Source organism: Notolepis coatsorum (genome assembly GCF_963971535.1).
Source record: "Notolepis coatsorum genome assembly, chromosome: 10".
NCBI classification, from domain to species: Eukaryota; Metazoa; Chordata; class Actinopteri; order Aulopiformes; family Paralepididae; genus Notolepis; species Notolepis coatsorum.
The window spans coordinates 133843129-133867137 of NC_140174.1; the positions used below are offsets into that span (position 1 = coordinate 133843129).

At 43.2% G+C, this 24009-nt stretch overlaps 1 protein-coding gene across 1 annotated transcript in view; it reads left to right on the top strand.

Annotated features, from left to right (window-relative positions):
- Positions 1-24009, top strand: part of cUnh10orf88 (chromosome Un C10orf88 homolog) — a 49506-nt gene that overhangs the window by 16319 nt on the left and 9178 nt on the right. The window contains exons 4-7 of the mRNA XM_084322873.1: positions 1620-1829; positions 3572-3691; positions 9977-10118; positions 12983-13196. Coding sequence (XP_084178999.1) covers positions 1620-1829; positions 3572-3691; positions 9977-10118; positions 12983-13196 — 686 coding nt within the window. The remainder of the gene's footprint in view (positions 1-1619; positions 1830-3571; positions 3692-9976; positions 10119-12982; positions 13197-24009) is intronic.

Sequence of the window (24009 nt, forward strand, 5' to 3'; positions counted from 1 at the left end):
GCTGATCCCCCCCCGAGCATTTCCCTGTTATCGATCGCCATCTGGTAGATCGATATGTCCATTGGCTGATGATAAATCCCCTTATTGCATGGTGAAATCTGCGATCCGAAACGTAATCCAAGATACAGGCTGTAGATCCAGAATCATGCTACTGGAATATCCATTGAAAGAAAAAAAAATAAACTGATTCCTTCAGCCACAGGGCACACTGCAGTGGCGCGATGGCACCCCTAAGAGGATCTGGCCGGTATTGCACCTTCTCGAATTCACAGAGTAGGGTAGATCTGCAGTGCCGGTCGGCGACCTTGAACAGGTTATTAAAATGGAATAAAAGAAATAACAACTTGCCATGGCTTTATCCGTGATTCTGTCCACAACGCATGGATTCGAAACACGTATAAACTCGTAGTCGGGCGCCAATGTGTTAATTAAGCGAATTGATCTGTTTTTGTTGACAAATTTTTTTTAAATAGTAAGAGGTCGGTTCTGTTTTTAACCTTCATTTACCAGGGTAGGTTCTGTTTCTAACCTTTATTTACTAGGATAGGTTCCATTTATAACCTTTATTTACCAGGGTAGGTTCTGTTTATAACCTTTATTTACCAGAGTAGGGTCTGTTTATAACCTTTATTTACCAGGGTAGATCTTTTATTGATCTTTTTCCCCCTCCTTTTTCCTTTTTTCTCCCATCCCAATGTTAGTCGTTATGCCAATTCCCAATCCCCTTCCTGGTCGTCGCGCACTCTACCCCCTACAGTCGGTCTGGGAGAGTCGGTCTGGGAGAGTGGAGGCTATCACATGCTTCCTCTGACACATGTGCAGCCAATCAACCGCTTCTCTTCACCTGGCAGCACGGACTCTCACTGGGAGAGTGTAACGTGTGGAAGGTCACACTACCTCTCCCAGATCCTTCCCTCGCTGTGCAGGCGCCCTGCCCGAACTGTAGGAGTCGCTGTTTACAACGACCAGGACCCACCCTCACCGGCTTCCCACCCACTGACACTGCCAATTGCGTCAGCACGGACGACCGGCCAAGCCGGAGGCACCGCTGGCAGTTGGATTCGATCCCACTGTCTCTGCGGTGGCAGACAGACGCTTAGTCCGCTGTGCTACCCGGCCGCCCCCTAGGTTCTGTTTATAACCTTTATTTACCAGGGTAGGTTCGGTTTATTGGGGCTATTTTTCACGCTATATCTCCCGGTATGAATTATTTCCCCAATCCGGCCCTGCACATGGGATATATAATGTTCCACGCATTTTACTCGTGATGCTGACAAGAGTCACATCAATATAATGTATATTGTATATATGTATATTGATTTACCTACTTTTTACTTACTTACTTTCTTTCTACTGTATGTAGCACACTCTCAGGAGCTCATACAGAAACAAGCATTTTATTATAAAGTATTCTGTATTTTGTTCTGACAAATAATAATAAACAAACTTGAAACTTGAACTTGAATATGTTTCACAGCTCATTAGCTCACTGACTAGCTTAACGTCAGCTAGTTAAGACTATCTTAACGGAATCCTTCTCGTGCGTTGATCACTGACTCTCTCACTCTCCATCACACCTTCTCTCTCTATCTCTCACTCTCTCTCTCACTCTCTCTCAGCTCCTCTCCCTGGGTGGTAGAACCAGTGTTCTGGTGTCTCGTATCATCCTGGGTCTCCAGCTTCAGGATGGGCCCACAGACGGTTCCTCCAGGCCGTGGTTAGGTCCCAGCATCGACATGCAGCGCGTCCAGAGCCTGGTGGACGAGATGGGCAGCAGCCTCTCCCCCGGGGCACAGAGCCTTATGGACATGGTGCACTTCCAGCAAAAGGTAAAAAGGACGAGACAGACGGGCAGTAAAGACACGAAACAGACAGGTAGTAGAGGGACGAGACAGACAGGCAGTAGAGGGACGAGACAGACATGCAGTAAAGAGACAAGACAGACAGGCAGTAGAGGGACGAGACAGACTGACAGGTAGTAGAGGGACAAGACAGACAGGTAGTAGAGGGACAAGACAGACAGACAGGCAGTAGAGGGACGAGACAGACATGCAGTAAAGAGACAAGACAGACAGGCAGTAGAGGGACGAGACAGACAGACAGGTAGTAGAGGGACGAGACAGACAGGCAGTAGAGGGACGAGACAGACATGCAGTAAAGAGACAAGACAGACAGGCAGTAGAGGGACGAGACAGACAGACAGGTAGTAGAGGGACAAGACAGACGGGTAGTAGAGGGACAAGACAGACAGGCAGTAGAGGGACGAGACAGACGGGCAGTAGAGGGACGAGACAGACATGTAGTAGAGGGACAAGACAGACAGGTAGTAGAGGGACAAGACAGACAGACAAGACAGACAGGTAGTAGAGGGACAAGACAGACAGGTAGTAGAGGGACAAGACAGACAGGCAGTAAAGGGACAAGACAGACATGTAGTAAAGGGACAAGACAGACATGTAGTAGAGGGACAAGACAGACAGGTAGTAGAGGGACAAGACAGACGGGTAGTAGAGGGACAAGACAGACAGGCAGTAAAGAGACGAGACAGACAGGCAGGCAGTAAAGAGACAGACAGGCAGCAGAGAGACGAGACAGATGGGCAGCAGAGAGACGAGACTGATGGGCAGCAGAGAGACGAGACAGACGGGCAGCAGAGAGACGAGACAGACAGGCAGGCAGTAAAGAGACAGACAGGCAGCAGAGAGACGAGACAGATGGGCAGCAGAGAGACGAGACTGATGGGCAGCAGAGAGACGAGACAGACGGGCAGCAGAGAGACGAGACAGACGGGCAGCAGAGAGACAAGACAGACAGGCAGTAAAGAGACGAGACAGACAGCAGAGAGACAGACAGGCAGCAGAGAGACGAGACAGGCAGCAGAGAGACGAGAGAGACAGGCAGCAGAGATGCGATACAGACAGACAGGCAGCAGAGAGACGAGACAGACAGGCAGGCAGTAAAGAGACAGACAGGCAGCAGAGAGACGAGACAGATGGGCAGCAGAGAGACGAGACAGATGGGCAGCAGAGAGACGAGACAGACGGGCAGCAGAGAGACGAGACAGACGGGCAGCAGAGAGACGAGACAGATGGGCAGCAGAGAGACGAGACAGACGGGCAGCAGAGAGACGAGACAGACAGGCAGTAAAGAGACGAGACAGGCAGCAGAGAGACGAGACAGGCAGCAGAGAGACGAGAGAGACAGGCAGCAGAGATGCGATACAGACAGACAGGCAGCAGAGAGACGAGACAGACAGGCAGCAGAGAGACAGACAGGCAGCAGAGAGACGAGACAGGCAGCAGAGAGACGAGACAGACAGGCAGCAGAGAGACGATACAGACAGGCCAACACTGTAACTCCACACACACCACCCACACTAACTCCACACACTAACTCCACCCACACTGTAACTCCATCCACACTGTAACGGCATGCACACACAGCTCTTGGTAAGACACTTGCATCCATAAATAAAATGTATAATATAATTATGTGAGAATGTCTAATATTTAATGTTTAATGTTTAAGTTGAATAGCCCATTGGGTTTGTATTTGCACGTCTGTGTTTCAGAACCAAGCCAACACCCTGAGTAGCTTCCTGCCTGCCTTGATGGGCGCCGGGGGTCTATCCCTCCTAAGAGGGGCTAGTGGTCCCCCAGCCGGTGACGGAGACCCGCCTGCTGCCAGCAGGGTAGCCTTGCTTTACGTGTGTGTGTGTGTGTGTGTGTGTGTGTGTGTGTGTGTGTGTGTGTGTGTGTGTGTGTGTGTGTGTGTGTGTGTGTGTGTGTGTGTGTGTGTGTGTGTGTGTGTGTGTGTGTGTGTGTGTGTGTGTGTGTGTGTGTGTGTGTGTGTGTGTGTGTGTGTGTGTGTGTGTGTGTGTGTGTGTGTGTGTGTGTGTGTGTGTGTGTGTGTGTGTGTGTGTGTGTGTGTGTTTATTGTAATGTCTTGTTTGTCACAAGTGTTGTAAGTGAATTGTGACTGTGTGTATTGTAATGTCTTGTTTGTCACAAGTGTTGTAAGTGAATTGTGACTGTGTGTATTGTAATGTCTTGTTTGTCACAAGTGTTGTAAGTGTATTGTGTGTATTGTAATTAGTGCTGTCAGGCGATTAAAAAAATTAATCTAATTAATTACAGGATTTGTAATTAATTAATCTAATTAATCGCATTTTAATCGCATAACCATTTTATGCCTGATATTCTATATTCTATAATCATATTTCAAATTGCATGTGTCCGGATGGCAGAATTCAGTACTGTATCTACAAAACCTGTTTAATCATCTTCCATCTATTAATTTGCTTAGATTTTTCAGGTCTGGTCAATTTGAGCATAGTGTTATTCACAGTCAAAGATAAAAAAAGAATTGTATTGATATTCTCATTTGGTTCATTACAATTTACTCAAGCCTAGTAACAGACACAGTATTTCTGACACTGGCAATACATTCCCTGAGATCCATAGATGTCCCTAGAATCAGATACCAAGAACATGCAAATGGACCATATAAAAAAAAGTCTGTAATGTGTATGTTCTTATGGAATGAATGAGATAAAAAAAAAATTATTAAAAAAAAAAAAAAAAAATTGTAATTAATTTTGAGTTAATTTTCATAACGCGATAATTTGCTGTGTAATTAATTAATCTAATTAACGCGATAAACTGACAGCCCTAATTGTAATGTCTTGTGACTGTGACTGTGTGTGTGTATTGTAATGTCTTGTGACTGTGTGTGTCTGTATATTGTAATGTCTTGTGACTGTGTGTGTGTGTATTGTATATTTGATTCAATTTCAATTATGATTTTGGCTTCCCAGAATCATGAAAACAAGATAATTGAGATAAAATGATTATCGTGCTGCATGTTGCTCTCATTGGGCCTCATTCACCAATACTCTCTTATAAATATGTTTCTTATATTCTTTCTTAACGGTCTGTTAAGAGAAAAATAAGAAAAGCCACGCCGCATTCATCACCCCGTTCTTAACACTTTGAATGCCAGCCACGACATAACACGTGTTAGCAGCCCGCCCCCTGAATGCCCACCACGATAATTATCGTGATATTTTTTTTATTAGCGATCTGAATTCATATTTCGTCAACCGAGTCTACCGTTGGGAAACCAGCCCCACCAGGAGCTCAAATGTGAAAAAGGCGCCCCCTATCGTCTCCCAGATGGTAATGCACCCTTTTGGAATGGACTCAATGAAAATGGATGAGAAAAAAAAATTCCGGAAGCCACATTTTACCTCTCACGCATGTAACCGGAGATGATCCCAGTAATTGTGGAGCCTCCGAACAGCGTGTAATATGTGTTTTACAGTATACGTGTTGGATCAATAAAAGGATTGATTTTTGGAATGGCAATCAGGAATTGGAATAATCTTTTTGGATACCATCTGATCTCAGGTAAGGAATCTATTTTACCAGTCTTAGGATAATCAGACCTGAGATATAAGCTTTTCCCCTATGTGTCATATGGCTGTTTGGCTGTGCGAGCGATCAGGAAATATATCAGATCAGATCGCGGCCCCAGCGTGCATACGTACACATATACTATTGATAATCTAGCGTTTATTTGAAAACGATTCATAAATAGGCCGAAAAATTTGAATGTTTTTTGTGTATTCTAGAACATTCCGTTTATTATGGAATATTTTTATTTTCCTTGAAAACGAGGGCTTTTCAAGATGCTATAAAACGGAAATGAACAGATAAAAAAAAACAATCCGCTTCGACAATGTTGACTGGAAAATGAGTCATTGATAAGCGACGGGCAGATTAGACACATAGCCATAATTTAAAACATAGATTAGGCGATATTAACGCTAACATTGAAGTGGATGGTGGGCATTCAAGCACTAAATCGTGCACCCCCTGCTGGGCACTGAAAGTGTTAACGTCGAAATCTGTTACCCATGATGAATGATGAATCCCACTCATTCTTAAACTGAAATGTGCGTTCCTGTTCAATTAATTTGCATACAGACAGACACGCCCGCCAGCTCCTTATAAGGCGAATGAGGCATGTGCAAAACGGCGAGAGCGGTGTGCAAAACAGCTTGAGAGGTCCGGCCCCATTCAACAGGAAGCGATTTGTGACTGATCTCAAAATGAGATTAGATTAAAATTAGTGCTGTCAGGCGATTAAAAAAAAAAGTATCTAATTAATTACAGGATTTGTAATTAATTAATCTAATTAATCGCATTTTAATCGCATAACCATTTTAGGCCTGATATTCTATATTCTATAATCATATTTCAAATGGCATGTGTCCGGATGGCAGAATTCAGTTCTGTATCTACAAAACCTTCTGTTTAATCATCTTCCATTTATTCATTTGCTTAGATTTTTCAGGTCTGGTCAATTTGAGCATGGTGTTATTCAGTCAAAGATAACATTTTTTTTATTGATATTCTCATTTGGTTCATAACAATTTACTCAAGCCTAGTAACAGACACAGTATTTCTGACACTGGGAATACATTCCCTGAGATCCATAGATGTCCCTAGAATCAGATACCAAGAACATGCAAATGGACCATATTAAAAAAAAAACTGTAAATGTGTATTCTACGTTCTTATGGAATGAATGTTTTTATTTAATTTTTAGTACATTTTCATAACGCGATCATTTGCTGTGTAATTAATTAATCGAATTAACGCGATAAACTGACAGCCCTAATTAAAATGTATTGTTATTATACAGCACAAGTACAATACCATCCAACCAGAGTGGATAAATAAATGCTCCATAAATAAATAAATATAAATAAAGAAAACCGCTTGTGAGGCAGCCTCAGCGTACGAGCGCACACACACACACACACATGAACTGTATACGTGACAAATTGTAGTTGTGGAGGCACAGGATTTGACCGGCATGTGTGAGTTGAGGCTCCAGAGTATTGCATACATCTAAAAGGACCGCTCTTGGCACGGCCTGGGCGGCCAGAGAATCGAACTGTTCTAACAGCAATATATAATCCATTTCAGAAGCAGAATGCACGCAATAAGTTATAATAATAATTATTGAAAAGTTCTGGGTTTTTTAAGTCGTATTTCGGGGCAATTGACCAATGGGAGGCTTTTATTAATTTTTTTTCTCATCTGGGTAAGAGTTTCTTATCTGGGTAAGAGTGCTCCTGACCACTCTTAGAATTTGGTCTTGCCTGAGAGAAAAGCAAAAATAAGAAAACATTGCTGAATCCCAGGTACGAACAAAATAAAAAAAAAATGCTAGTTAAGAACTAAATAAGAGGAAATCTGTTCTTATATCGCTTCGTGAATTAGGTAGATTGTCTTGTGTTGTAAATGCACCCCCCCCCCCCCCCCCATCCCCTCCACCAAGACCAAACTGTAGTTTCAGCTCGTGTTGAGAGGGAGGAGGGAGCCACGTTTCTCCAGTTATTTTGTAACGTCTTTGGTAACTTGTAGAAGATGACAGAAAGGCAGCCTTTGGTCAAGAAGAGGTTTAGCCTAACTAGCCCCTTAACTACACAGGGTGAGCTCTGAATGTGTAGCGACAGATCTTTGGTGCCACCTCCTGGTCACTCCAAAAACTGTATAGCTATCATAGCTTGATACGACTTCACTGAATGACTCTATATACTGTATACTACAACTAGACTTTTCATAAGTCATTAAACCGTCAACAATTAAAATATTAATTAGTTGTATTAAATAAATTCATAATGAAGACTAATATGTAGTTTTACTAGTAGATATTATTATTTTGTTATCAATTTAGAGCCATAGTCCTGCCCCACTTAGTCGACCAATTGCTTTCCTCTTTTAGTTCCCTTGATAAATGTTTAGAACTGTGGGATACATGAAGTAGCAACCATAGACAATACCTTCCTCTTTTAGTTCCCTTGATAAATGCTAGGAACTCAAGTTTCAAGTTTCTTTATTAGTTGACATGCAAAGATACAGAATACCTTCACATGGAATGCTTTTTTCTGTTATGCTCCTACGAGGATCATAGGACGCTTGGATCATACACATACAGCTCATTACAGTAATATTCCACAATTATTACATTTTAGATAGTAATAATGGTACAGAGCCTTGAGACAAACATATGCATATTCACCACCGCAAACAGACTGGCAGCCGTCATAGGCAGCGCCATTTACGGAAGGAGGGGGGAGTGGGTTGGGGTTGTTACAGGGCTGTAGGGGGGGGGGGGGGGAGTGGGAGGGGGGGGGAAGGTGGGGGGGAGTGCACAAGCCAAGTCCTGGGTGGGGGAGGTCTCCCTCACACGAGGCAGCCGTCAGTGCAGCGCCAATGCAGAGGAAGGGGGGGGGGGGGGACTAGGGATTGGGGTTGTGGGAAGCCGCTCGCCACTCTTATCTCCCAGAGAGCCTTCGACTCCAGAGCTCTCGGTTCGACCTTGGTCCAAGAATTTGTTTTGGCTGACTGACTGGCACAATTTATCCCAGCCACGTCCCTTTAAATTTTATTTGAATAGAGTGGAATATAACTCTATTGATTTGAGTGGAGTGAGTTTTAACAACTCCGTCCAAATGACTGAATGCATTATTTGTCCAAGTGTCTTATCAGTTCATTTTGGTAGATCCTGTGCGCGGTAAACAGATCCAAAATCTTCTTATTGCAGTCCAAAAGCTTCGATAATCCAAATAATACCACGTCTTCAAGTTTGTAGCCCAATTATGATGTCCCAATAGGCAGAGAGGGTTAGCCTTATTCTGCTTCTTGAAGAAAATATGCAATCCACTGATTAGATCCATGCAATAGAATAGAATAGAATAGAACTGTGCAATACATAGACAATGCCTTCCTCTTTCAGTTCCCTTGATAAATGCTAGGAACTGTGCAATACATAGACAATACCTTCCTCTTTTAATTCCCTTGATAAATGCTAGGAACTGTGGAATACATAGACCAGGGGTTCTCAAACTTTTTTATACCACGACCCCATTTGATTTTAGATTTTTTTTGGCGACCCCACACTTAATGTATCGCGTAATTTCAACATGGAAATAAGGAGTATCAAAATAAAAGCACACGTTGTTGAACTTGATCATGCATATTCATTCGAAAATGAAAGTACAGCACTATGTTATCAATGAAATGTATTCATATTATCAACAAAACCAAGGGAATTGTTTCTGTATACACATTTATAAAACAAGGCATATTTAGCCAAAATATGTTGCCAGAACATGAAAAAAAAATGCGCTCACGTGCGCTTTGGCGGAGATCCGCTGCTACTCTGAAAATCCGGCCTCACAGAGGTATATTGATGAGAAGGGGACACGATTTCTCAGCGCAGCATTACACAACACTGGGTACTCGTTCCGGACTGATATCCAGAACTTTGCGAGGGCCTGTCCAGTGAACTTGACTTTCAGTAGCTTGTCACACGAAAGACGAATTACCCGTAAATCTCCGCTGATTAACCTGGAGTGTCACTAACAGGGTTTTGTAATCCAGCTCATTATCAGCACATTTCTCTGCCAATCTATTGTTTTTGTCTGCAAGGAAAATCTGCGCTTCTTCTCTGAGTTAAAAAAAAAGGCGATTTAATACTCTGCCTCGAGATAGCCACCTCACTTCAGTGTGGTAGCTGGTTATGTGCAGAGCCCATTTCATCGCGACCAACCGGCACCGCTTCTGACAGCAAACCTATCCATTGCGAGTCCACGTTACACACAAAAGACCAGACCCCCGGCCCCCTCCCACGATGTGTATTGGAATACTGTGTGTCGGCCTCCGTTGATGAAGGGGCGAGACATGGCAAATACACACAGCTGACGGGTGGAAAACTCGATCGGATTATTATTATTCTTTTTGCCAATGCCCTGTCACCTACTCGCGACCCCACTTTGGGTCGCGACCCGTAGTTTGAGAACTGCTGACATAGACACAATACCTTTCTCTTTTAGTTCCCTTGATTAATGTTAAGAACTGTGGGCTACATGGAAACCATAGACAATACCTTCCTCTTTTAGTTCCCTTGGTCTCCTGCCTCAACCACCACCATCAATGGGTCCCAGCCTCCAGCATCTGCTCCACCAGCCCAGAATGGAGTCCTGTTGTCGGACTCTCCCCTGCCGGGCTGCAACCCGGCTCTGCCTGGTGTCAAGAACACAAGTGAGTCTCTTTTATTTCTCTCTACTATTTTATGGACACTCCTAGTACAATATGTCGGAAAAAACGCTACTGGTTTTATTTGACAGACTCTTGATAGTAAATGGTGCATTTATATAGCGCTTTTTACCCCATTCACTCACATTCACACACGTGTGGCAACCGTGCAAGGTGCCAACCTGCTCATCGGGAGATTCAAGATTCAAGATATTTATTAGTCACATACATACCTGAGACATAGTGAAAGGAAGGTGGCCATGCCCGCCTTGATTGTGCAAAAGAATACAAATAATAGAATAAAATAGAAGATAATAAAATAGACATGATAAAAGGTACTAAGATAAAATACAATACAATGCTAAGCTTACGAATTAAGTTAACACTTTGATCGCCATGGGTTAAATTCATAATTTACCATCCCTCGCCAGCTCTATTTGTCTATGGAGAAGTTCCCCTTCTTTGCAGGGCTATAACTTTTTAAATTCTATTGCTACATTGCCATTATTATGGCCCATTCAATGTCCTATATGTATTGTTCAGGGTGTAGCAACGTTAAACTTTTTCATTCACATATTCATACTAAAATATGGTCTAAAGTATAAGTATGTTTTTATCGTTTTCTGCAGCTTTCTTCAGAACGTGATTTATAGCCCTAAATGCATTATATTGATGATGAAATACAGTTTGGTAGCGATCGGCGCGAGATAAAAAATTTCAACTGGACGTACTTCTAGAATGATCTACGTATGATCTGATGATGACCGGATGGGCGGGGGATCGTTTATAATTCCGTGGGCAACGTTAGATGATTCATCCAGAGTGGGTCATATGTTCATCATAGCAGTTTATATTGAACACGTTAGAATATAACGCTGAATCTTACCGTATGTTCCTCGCGCCGTTGAACGATCAGCGTGGAGTAGACCGTTTTCGATTATGGGATGTAGAAATGCCGGATCCATTTCCAGGTTGTATAATAGTATATACGTCCAAATAACGTTGTTTATTGAGTTGGGGCGAGCGATCTATTATCCAGTGTTTCAAGATGGAGTCGCGGGAGCTATAGAGAGTGGCCGGACCACATTTGCATGAGTACTACTCGTTCAAAGGTTAATATCCGGTTGGCGATCTGCCGATCGGCCACCAGATGGCGCTCTTGAACCGCTAGAGAGTTGAGAGGAGATCACACTTGTGTCTCAGGGCCCCGGAAAGGAAATATGATTTCGATGACAGATTTTTGATATATTGACATCAAAGACGAGTTAAGGCGTGAGGAATGAGCATGGCGGGGAATGACGAGTTCCGGTGTTTTCGGCGGTTAAAGTGTTAATGAGTCCTATATATACACTACTATACAATATACAGTTATGCTATAGGTAGCTATACTATACTAACTATACTATACAAAAACATACAATTATGTTTTTTAAAGTGAGCAGTTAGGGGTTAAGTGTCTTGCTCAAGGACACTTCGACACGCTACCCGGGGGGAGCGGGAATCGATTCGGGAACCTCCGGATTACCAGACGACTGCTCTACCTCCCAAGCCACTGTCGCCCCCATTATAAACAGAACCTACCCTGATAAATAAAGGTTATAAATGGCACTCACGTGATGATAGTACAATATGTAGGAAAACACGCTGCTGGTTTTATATTATGCACTCTCCTAGTACAATATGTAGGAAAACACTACTGGTTTCAATATGTAGGAAAACATGCTACTGTTTTTTTTCTTTTCTTTTTTTTTTTATTTTTTTTGTATTATTTTTTAAACAAACACATAAACAAACATGACAACACACGATAAGATATACAAGCATTAGTTGTCAGTGCACATCCAATGAAATCACATTTTAGTTAATTGTCTTATATAGGATATACCCTTAATACCTGTTATCTAAAAACCTACACACATATGCTCCAGCTCATACCCCCCCCTTCCGGACCCCCCATTGGATAATCCATCCATTTTCCCTCGCTCCTAACCAGACATTACCATTATATGCTAGCTTTTATTTTCTCCACCACTTCTAACCACAATGTCATTTTGGATTCATTGAGACCCAAAATTCTTGCTGTAGATATTTCTTGATAGATCACATCGAGATATGTAATAATCCAGACCTTTCGGCAAATTTTTTCCGGTTGGAACCATCGTGATGCTATCAGTTTTTTAGCCACTGTGATACCCGATAAAACCAATCTCTTTAGCTGTGGATGTACTGCACACTCAAAAACATCATTCAGCAGTAGTACAGAGGGGTGTACAGGTATATTCCAAGTTAAGAGATTTGATAGTTGCTGGGTCACCTCTTTCCAGAATATCTTAACTGGTGGGCAGTCCCAGTACATGTGCATAAATGTCCCCTCGTCCCCATTTGTACATAAGGAGCATTTGGAGTCTTGTATTACTACTGGTTTTATTTTACGGATTCTGATAGTACAATATGTAGGAAAAGACACTACTGGTTTTATTTTACAGTCTCGTAATAGTACAATGTGTAGGAATACACACTACTGGTTTTATATTATGGACTCATAGTACAATATGTAGGAAAACACACTACTGGTTTCAATATGTAGGAAAACATGCTACTGGTTTTATATTATGGACTCCTAGTACAATATGTAGGAAAACACACTACTGGTTTTATTTGATTTTTTACCGTCGGTGTGTGAATGTGAGGCATTGTAAAGTGTTTTGGGGGGGGAGTTGGATATAAATATATATATATAAATGTCTATTTACGATTGTCTCCCCAGGGATAATACCTTCCTTCTCTTACCTTGAGTCTCTTCTTTCCTATGGTGTTCCTTGGCAAGTTGGCAGTAAACCTTTTTAACGGCACTTCATCTTCACCTGCAGCACTGTCACCCGGTGAGAACCCAGGCCCGGTGAGCCACGCCCAGCTGGCTGTGATGATGACGCACTTCCTGAACGGCCAGGCGCCAGGAGGACAGGGGGGGAGTGGCCAGGACCTGCTGCCCATGCTCCAGAGTGTGTGCGGTCAGGTGACACGCCTCCGCTTGGACAGCGTCGAGGAGGAGGCTGAGAGGAGGGCGGCGGCCAGTGGGGCGTGGTGAGTGGCACCACCTACGCAGAGAGTTGGATGACGTTCCCAGTGTTGTAGTCGAGTCACTAAATCTTCAAGATTCAAGAGGTTTATTCATCACATACATACCCAAGACATATAGTGAAATGAAGGTGGCCATGCCTGCTTCGATTGTGCAAAGAATACAAATAATAATAGAATAAAAATAGAATGGAAATAAAATAGACATGATAAAAGTACTAATATAAAATACAAAAGGTAATGGGTTCTATGTACACTACTATACAATATACAGTTATACTCTATGTCACTATGCTATCCTAACTATACTATACAAAAACATCCAGTTATGTTTTTTTTGTGTGCCTTTTTTCTTTCCTTTAAAGTGACCTTTTCTTGTGTGTGTGGGTGTGGGTGGAGAGATCAGTGTTCAATGTTCTGATGGCCTGGGGGAAGAAGCTGAGCCTGAGTCTCTCTGTTCTTGCTGCGTGTATGCGGAGGCACTTGCCTGACCGCAGCAGCTTGAACAGGCTATTGTTGGGGTGGTGAGGGTCCTTCATTATTCTGGAGGCTCTGGAGTTTCACCTCCTATTGTATAAGTCCTGCAGGGGTGGTAGTGCAATACCTGTAGTACGCTCTGCTGAGTGCACCACTCTCTGTAGGGCCTTCCTGTCCTGGGCGCCTCTATATTAAAGGCGGCCCAAGAGCCCTTCCGCATTCCCGCGATTGGCCCCGGTAACGCACGCAATGCGCATTTTATTTTGCCAAACAGATGCTTCAGCCAGGTGCTCGCCGCGCATGCGCATGAGGTCGTTTGGGACGCTTGGTGCTTGGTTCGCGTTGAGGTTCACCTCGCAGAACATCAACACGGTTAATCCCAGACATTGAACACGGTTAATCCCAGAACACCCCTTATCAAAGCCATAAAAAGCGGGTATAGATAATACCTACGGTATATACAAGAAAGATAAACAACTACAGTATGTCACATCTTATAACCAAAATAACCTCTAAAACACTGCTGTCAATCTGTTCTGTTATTCTATGCATAGCTTAGGGTATGTATGTTTTTTAAATAAATGCGCAGTGCTTTGTCACCACCTGTCAATCTGTTCTGTTATTCTATGCATAGCTAAACCTATTAATATTACATGTGTTGGGCTGTGTTAACTAACGTTACAATGTACAGTCGCGCAAAATAACGTTATGAATGCCCGAAAGCACATAACGTTACAGCGTACAGTTGACAGCTGTTAAGTACAGTTGACAGCTGTGCTGTGTTAACGGCTGTGTTAACTAACGTTACAATGTACAGTCGCGCGAAATAACGTTATGAATGCCCGAAAGCACATTACGTTACAGCGTACAGTTGACAGCTGTTAAGTACAGTTGACAGCTGGGCTGTGTTAACGTAAATGCCCGAAAGCACATAACAAATCGGGTCCTCGTTTGGATAAATATGTATTCGTTTGGATAAATATGTATTCCATTTCCGCGTGTGAAATAACATAACAAATCGGGTCCTCGTTTGGATAAATATGTATTCGTAAACGCCCGAAATGACATAACAAATCGGGTCCTCGTTTGGATAAATATGTATTCCATTTCCGCCTGTGGGGAAAAAAGAAAATGCGCATTGGGTGCGTTACCAATCAGGCGTATGCGGAAGGGCTCTTGGGCCGCCTTTAATATAGAGGCGTCCTGGGCAGTGCAGTTTACAAACCAGGCAGTGATGTTCCCAGTCAGGATGCTCTCTATAGCCCCAGAGTAGAAGGAGTGGAATATCTTCCCCGATACTCTGTACTTCCTTAATTGTCTCAGGTGATAGAGGCGCTGCTTTGCCTTTTTTACCACAGTGTCTACTGTATGTGTGTTGTCCATGTCAGGTCCTCTGTGATGCGGACTCCCAGGTACTTAAAACTGCTCACCCTGTCCACGATAGCCCCATTTATCCGCAGTGGCGTGTGTGTCCCCTGCTGTATTCTCCGAAAATCCTCGATCAGCTCCTTGGTATTACCAATGTTCAGGAGTAGGCTGTTATCCCAGCACCAGTGTGCCAGGACATCAACCTCCTCCCGGTAGGCCTTCTCGTCGTTGTCAGAGATCAGACCCACCACCACTGTGTCGTCCGCAAACTTCACTATGGAGTTGGAGCTGAACCTGGCCACACAGTCATGTGTGTACAGCGAATACAGCAGGGGGCTGAGAACACAGCCCTGGGGGGACCCGATGCTCAGGGTGATTGAGTTGGAGGTATGTCCACCCACCCTGACCGCCTGGGGCCTTGAGTCAAGAGTCGAGTCCCGAGTCACCAAAGAAGAGCCAGAGTCCCCTAGTCCGAGTCCGTGTCCGAGTCCAAGTCATCAAGGTTGAGTCCACTCCACTCTGGCAGTCAAAGAGCTTGACATACAAATAAGAAAAGGTCTACATTAAACTGACTGGTGCTACCTTTACTCGTATTATTTTAATATATTGAATAAATACAATTTTATTGTTCCCATATTTCTTAGGGGGGATATATATTCATATATTCACTGTGTCCATGGAAACGACGATGAACCACAATCCTTAGGCATAAAAGATAGTTTACTTTTCTGCTAACTAACTGTTACTGCATAACTCATAAATGTTCAGACAAGCTACTCTGTATACACCCAATTCAACATTATAGCCACATTTTCTTTCGAACTAATTTGGTTGCGCATGTCAATAAATGTTCTGACAAAAATAAGAAATACAACAAATATGTGCTTGAAACAAGTAAAATAATCTGCCAGCTAATTTGGCTTGGCAAGACTTCTTGAACTAAGTAAAAATATCTAGGTTTCTCTCTCCTGATTGGATAACGTGGGTACGGGATACCAGAACATTTATTTTCTGTTTACTGCAGAGTGGAGGGACTGGGAGACTATATGAAGAGACTGTAGACCTATTTAACACTTATTTTACCAATAAAACGTACACTTACAGCACCTTTTTAAATATATTAAAATGTTTTATAGTTAGGGCGGCTACGTGGCGTAGTGGGCAAGGCGCTCGCCACGAATGACGGAGACGCTGGGCTTGCCTGTTCGAGCCCAGCGCTCCACATTGCTTTCAGTTTAGCTGGCCGTCCATACTAATACACATTGGCCGTATTAGGGGGTGGGAAACTGATGGGTGGGGATCGGGCGTTGTGGACAGCGACTCCTACAGGTCGGTTGGTGCGCCTGCGCAGTAGAATCAGGAAGTGTCGGGGGCAGCGTGAGCCTCCCACGCGTTACTCCTCGCCACTGAGAGATCGAGCTGCGCAGGTGAAAAGATGCGACTGCTGTTACCTCAAGTACCGGAGGGGACTTGTGCTATGTATGACTTAGTCCACATTGCAGCCGGCTTGTGGGAGGCAAGAAACAGCGTTTGTGACAGGGGAGGGTTGAATTGGATGATACGAAATTGGGATGGGAGAAAATATAGAAAATGGGAGAAAAAGTGGATAAAAAAAAAAAATGTTTTATAGTTTTTAAAATACATCTGGAGAGGATCTTTAAAGTCTACTCACGTTGTTTTATAGTAGGAGACCACGTGCAGCCAAGCATGTGGACAAAACCATAGAATATGCTCAAATCAACCAACCAGTTCCATCTCCTGTGCGGGGGCCAAGGCTCGTTCAGGCTGTGTTGACCACAGCGGAGGAGAATGGCTTCGTCAGGTCTGTGTTTCTAATGAATATGAGTCTGGGTTGGTATGACTGTTCAGCATCAACCACAGACGTTAGCAACACTAGACGCAGCACAGCATGCAACGTGGGTTTGTTTTGCAATGAGAACATGGCAGAACACAGGTGTGTGTGTGTGTGTGTGTGCGTGTGTGCGAGAATAATAATAATAACAACACTAATGATAATAATACTATATAAAACTTGGTTTGCATCAGTACTCTTTGATAATTTTCAGCACATTTGAACAATACCACGATAATACTGATAACTGTGATAATTTTGGTCACTATAATTGTGATATGAAATGTTCATACCATTACATCTCTAGTGTGTATAATGAATATGGGTCTGGGTTGGTTGATTGATTGTAAACTGTATTAACAGATTGCAGAATGGGTACAATACAGTACGGCTCAATACAAACAATTGTTAAGAGGATGCAGACCAGAAAAAGACTTTCGTCTTGTTACATCAGGGTCCCCCATTTAATGAATATGAGTCTGGGTTGGTATGAGTGTGTATAATGAATAGGAGTCTGGGTTGGTATGAGTGTGTATAATGAATATGAGTCTGGGTTGGTATGAGTGTGTATAATGAATAGGAGTCTGGGTTGGTATGAGTGTGTATAATGAATATGAGTCTGGGTTGGTATGAGCATGTATAATGAATATGAGTCTGGGTTGGTATGAATGTGTATTTATAATAAAACACAAGATACTTGTGCCCTAAGGATAAACGCTCATTGAAGAAACCCAATGGCCCAATGCCCAATAGGCATCATTTGCATCATTTACATTTAGTCATTTAGCTGACGCTTTTATCCAAAGCGACTTACAAGTTCTGTACGACAAGCCATCAGGAAGGGCACAACTCTATCAGCTGAGTAACAATGTTCATCAAAGTGTGAGTGCTACAGTGTAGGTTAGTTTATTAGGACAAGTGCATGACAGTATGGTTAGTTAGGGTTAGATTTTTTTTTTTTTTTTATATATATTTTTTTTTATTCAGATAATGGTTGAAGAAGTGCGTCTTTAGTCGACGGCGAAAGATTGGACGTGATTCGGCTGTCCTAACTGGGGTGGGTAGTTCATTCCACCATTGTGGGGCAAGGACTGAGCATCAAAAACCAGCATATCACCAGGCATCAAGTGGGCACTCCCCTTCACTGGTGTTATGCCAAGTTAGGCCCACAACACCTCAGGAAGGCTCAACGGTTAGTTCCAGCGTCCCAGCGCTCCCACTTTTCCATGATAACCTCCCTATGTTATCCTATGTCAAAAAATACAATCCTGATACCAATATCACACATGAAACGGCAACAACAGAGAAGAAAATGAATACTCTTAGTCTTTGTTTACTTTGGCCCCCGGCTGACGTTATTTCTCCTCAACCAAATCCACTGACGGACTTTCAATGCTTCTTCTGACATCTCATTTACCGCTTTTCACAAACTCCGCCCATAAATCCCCAACTCTCCCAATAATGAAAAAGTTGATTGTGCTATATATCCTCTGCACCCTACTTCCACCGGACAAACCCTTGCTTTCCATCCTCACTGTTCAGTTTCTGCTGCCAAGTCTGCATATCTAAGCTTTTTCCTTTCATATGCCTCCTCCACTGAATCCTAAGGCACGGTCAATTCTATAAAATAAACAAGACCACAATACTAGGTCAGGCCTCAAGTTAGTGCTAACTATCTCTTGTGGAACAACACATTTTTCTCCCAAATCTACCTGCATATCCCAATCAGTAGCTCCACTTAACCCATTCTCCGCCATTGACGGATTAAGACGTCATTCCTCGCCATGCTTAATCTGCCAATGACTGATTACCGCGTCATCAAGATCAATATTTCACATTTTCGTCATGGTATTCATATTTCACCGACGGATCCTTGACGGGTGCTGTGGATCTCCACTCAACTCTCCAACGGTTCAATATCGCCACCTGGTGGCCGATCGGCCAACCGGAAGTGGGGAAGTGGGGCCAGAAGAGCTTGGTGTCCCCCCTATTCCGTCCGCCACTTGCTATCGCTCCCGGGGCTCCATCTCAACACACTGGATAATCGATTGGTTGCCATAACTCAATAAACAACGTTATTTGGACGTATATAGTATTATACAACCCGGAAATGGTTAATCTAGATCAACATCCCATAATAGCGATCTTTTTGCTCCACGCTGATCACCCAACGGTAAGAGGAAGCTGCAGTGAGTTTCAGCATTTTTTATTATTATTATCCATACAAACTGCTATGATCAATATATCACCCATACTACATGATTCATTTAACGTCGGTCATTGCATTATAAACGACCCCCCCCCCCCCCTCCGGTCACCAGCAGATGATGAGTCATGACGTTTAGGACCTTGTACAATTGAAATTTTTAATCTCACGTCAATCGCTAGCAAACTGCATTTGATGATGTAATATATGCATAAATGGCTATAACTCACGTTCTATGAATTACTGCAGAAAATGATAAAAACATATTTATACTCTGGACGGTATTTTAGTATGTGTGAATGAAAAAGTAAAACGTTCCTACACCTTGAACAATAGCTAATCGATGTTGAATGGGCCATAGTAATGTCAATTTAGCAATACAATTAAAAAGTTATAGCCCTGCAAAGTAGGTGAACATCTCCATAGACAAATAGAGGTGGCAGAGGATGGTATAAGAAGGGTACAATGCCTGGCGAAGAATGGGTTAAGTGGCCTGACTCATGCCTGCCTAAAAACCTACCTTCTCTACATTTCTCTCCCTCTCTGACAAATTGAATGGCTGCACCCTCCATCCGATTATATCCTGAATTCACCTGTACTCTTCTACTTTCAATTCCTGCCGCTAAGCTCTTCAAACACTGGTTATGTCTCCATGTATACCGGCCTTGAGAAAACCTTTCCTCCATACTCCACAGGTCCCTCTAGCTAAGCTTCCTCTTTTCTACACTTTCCCAGTTCGTCCCTGCTTAGCCTGGGCCACCGCCATTGTACACCTCACTACTTCTCGCCATACCTGCTCGACTACCAACTTCCTCCTTTTCTGGTAGCCGGAGAATGCCTTTAGCATACAATGCCACACTACTAATACACTGAGGAACTCCTAGCCATTTCCTAATGTATGAATTAACCAATCTCCCAAGCCTTCTCTATCCTGCCTATCCTCTCTACGACATATTTCCTAACTTGCTCTATCTGTTCACTATCATTCAACTCCTCATTATACCACCTACCCAAACTTTTCACGGGCTTGTCTCTTATAGATGGAATTTCCTCCTCATCTACGTAAAACCTTCACGCTACTACTGTATAATGAATATGCGTCTGGGTTGGTATGAGTGTGTTGGTATGAGTGTATAATGAATATGAGTGTGTGTTGGTATGAGTGTGTGTTGGTATGAGAGTGTATAATTGATATGAGTGTGGGTTGGTATGAGTGTTAGGGATGGGTACCTTTCACATTTGAACCGATACGGTACCGGTACCTGTGAATCGATACCCAACCGTACCTTTTTTCGGTACTTTAGTCTCAAGAAATTTTATTTACCTACCTCAGTCGTAAAAAAAAAAATCCAAACTTCAAATAACTACAATTTCGACAGTTTTCGGCTTGCCATTGCTCCGACTGCTTTGTTGTTGAATCAAGTCAAATCCTAGGTACGCATATATTGTGCGTGTGAACGTTGACATAAAAAAAATAAAAATAAAAAATTATTATTATTTTTATTTACTTTTTTTCCCGGTATCTCACTTGAATCGATACTCGGTAGTACCAACGTGTTTCGGTTCGGTACCTCAAAAGTACAGAATTCTGTACCCATCCCTAATGAGTGTGTGTTGGTATGAGTTTGGGTTGGTATGAGTCTGGGTTGGTATGAGTTTGGGTTGGTAGTATGAGTCTGGGTTGGTATGAGTGTGGGCACCTTGTAGATTTATAACTCATGTTCTGTCTTGTTACTAGCAGAGGAGTGATAGTGGATGAGACAGAATGACACAATAGACCACATTGTCTGGACTGGACAGAGCGGTTTATCTCAAAGAGTTAGGCCAGTGAAGTGAAATGGACTGACCTGGTAGTTCCCACTAGTGCTGGGAGGTAGTGAAGTCACTGGACTGACCTGGGAGTTCCCACTAGTGCTGGGAGGTAGTGATGTCACTGACCTGGGAGTTCCCACTAGTGCTGGGAGGTAGTTAAGTCACTGACCTGGTAGTTCCCACTAGTGCTGGGAGGTAGTTAAGTCACTGACCTGGTAGTTCCCACTAGTGCTGGGAGGTAGTGATGTCACTGACCTGGTAGTTCCCACTAGTGCTGGGAGGTAGTTAAGTCACTGACCTGGTAGTTCCCACTAGTGCTGGGAGGTAGTGACGTCACTGACTTGGTAGTTCCCACTAGTGCTGGGAGGTAGTTAAGTCATGGACTGACCTGGTAGTTCCCACTAGTGCTGGGAGGTAGTTAAGTCACTGACCTGGTAGTTCCCACTAGTACTGGGAGGTAGTTAAGTCACTGACCTGGTAGTTCCCACTAGTGCTGGGAGGTAGTTAAGTCACTGACCTGGTAGTTCCCACTAGTACTGGGAGGTAGTTAAGTCACTGACCTGGTAGTTCCCACTAGTGCTGGGAGGTAGTTAAGTCACTGACCTGGTAGTTCCCACTAGTGCTGGGAGGTAGTTAAGTCACTGGACTGGTCTATAGTTCTGGGAGACTGGGAGTCCTTTGAGTTCATCTAAAAAGCAGTTGAACCAGCACTATCTTTTTAAGATAAGATAAGATATTTGTAACTGAGGGGTACAATTCCCTGACTGTATTACTAGATATGATACTTACTACCACTACCTTTGTACTTAATATTCGGCCACCCAGTACTCTGCATAAATATATTATGATGAACACTGTCACGTAGATGAAACGGATCCAACACAAATGTACGAATTAGAAATAGGTCTTTATTTCTACACAGCGATGGTGTGTAGAGCAAGCACTTAATCAAATCAATCACATTTATGAATGGGAATTAGTATGCACTTTTATGGCAAGAGTATTCGTCGGTATATCAATAGAGAATGTCCAATCTCTGAAGGCGCAGGTGGTACATATACGACCTGGAATAGTTAAGGAATAACAGCAATGCTACTTTAATGATTATAGACTGGATACACTAGGGGGGGTTAATCCGGTCGCTTGTAAGCCGACAGGAGTAGGAAGGGGGGGGGGGTAGAGTCCGGCTGCCTCATCCGGCCAAGGGTATCCCAGGTGAACCCACTGTAGTGCCGTTCAATGCGCCGGCGATCCTTGGACCGCAGATGAAAGCAGATGGACTCTTTGTGGGCCGGCGTCCTCCGGTCCACGGAGGAGAGACGTGAAGCGACCTCGTCTTGCAGAGCGTCTCCTCACCTTGCGTCCTCTCCAGGGGGGGGGGGGTTCCAACACACGGCAGTGTCGGGGGTCTTTATCCATGGAATAATCAACGTATACAAAGCATAATCCGTGCCTGGGAAGGCGGGCTGTCGTCGGTAGAATAATCCGGTATACAGGTCCACTCGCTCGTCGGCTCTGGGGCTCCTCGGGTGCAATCTCACATGGGGTCGATCATCCTGGATAAACAGCCAGTTTTCTGCCCGAAACGATGGGGTGCTGACTACGGTAGTATTCTCACCGCACGAAGCACTATATATTAACAGACTATTATTAGCTTAATAGACTACGTCCAACTCGACGATATAGTGCCAAATATGACTATTCAAATATTAATATACACGATGTCTCAATACCGATGGTAGGCCGAACTTGGCCTTACTCCCACACGTGGCGTCGCGGGGAGGCTTTACGTCTGTCACTCTATTGGAGGGTAAGAAACTGGACTGAAAAGGAAGTCCTACTTTAGTAGCGCAGTATATATACGCACTATGAACAAATAGTCCCATTAGTGGTGCGGTAGCCAGATTCCTACGCGGAACTAGGACTTGTTCGTACATGTTGAGCGGTACGTTTGAACTGGGTCTGGGGGGTATGGCAGCCTGGCACCAAGGTCTCGACCAATAGTAGAATGGAGACTATTATGGGATGTTCAGTAGGCTAGAATGGATATTCAATGCATATTGTACAAGGAATATACAAGGGATATCAGGGAATATTAGAGAATATACAAATACAATTAAATATATATATATAAATAAATATATATATTCGGTTTAATCTGGCCCTTCACAACAATATTCCTTTATTGATTCCTTTGGGGGAAATCCAGGCATCATAGCAGCATGGGGGAGGGGAGCTACAGGTAGTAAAAAAGCAGTGTAAACAATATAACAAACAATATAATTAACTCTGGACATGTGCATAATGGGCAATAAGGTGCGAGATGAGGGTATGTGTGCCCTCTGTTATACTTGCCCTACAATAAATAGTTACAATATATAATCTAATAATCTAATCTAATATATAATCTAAAAAAAAAACGAAATCCTAAATATATGCAATATATAATCTAATAATCCAATCATCTAAATCTAATATATAATCAAAAAAATGCTAAATGCTCAAATAGACGTTGGAAGCAGTCAGAAAACATTAACATTTGTTTAGCATTATGCTATGTTTGTAAGCACCATGCGAGTGGAAGTCAACAGGGGTGTGGTCATGAAGCCTGAATATTGCTTAGCAACAGGATTTGGAATGTTTCACGCCCCCCCCCCCCCCCCCCTCAACTCGCATCACAACTGTTCTAGATGGAAGGCTCTGGTTGTAAGGCTGGTAGCCAATCATTGCACAGAGCCTCAGGAGCATGTGTTGGAGAAGACAACGGAGCTCATTCATTAACATTTATGTGTGCAGCACTGTGAGACACTCACAGCTACACGTTGTGAATGTCTCGACTACTGTCGAGTCAAATTAGCAGCATTTGTATGCCATATTATGTTAACAAGTGCTTTTATGTAAAGCATTTCTTAGTTCAGGGATATTGCTCAATAAATGAAGTCCTTTGTCAGAGCAAACGGCCACATGTGGGCTTAGGAGAAATATCTGTTTGTTTTATGAGAGAGTGTGCAGGGGATTCCCTAACCACAGCGTAACGGTACGTCTTTTTATACGATTTGAACATTGTTCATATTTGACCTGATACCGTAGTTATGTTTGGAAAA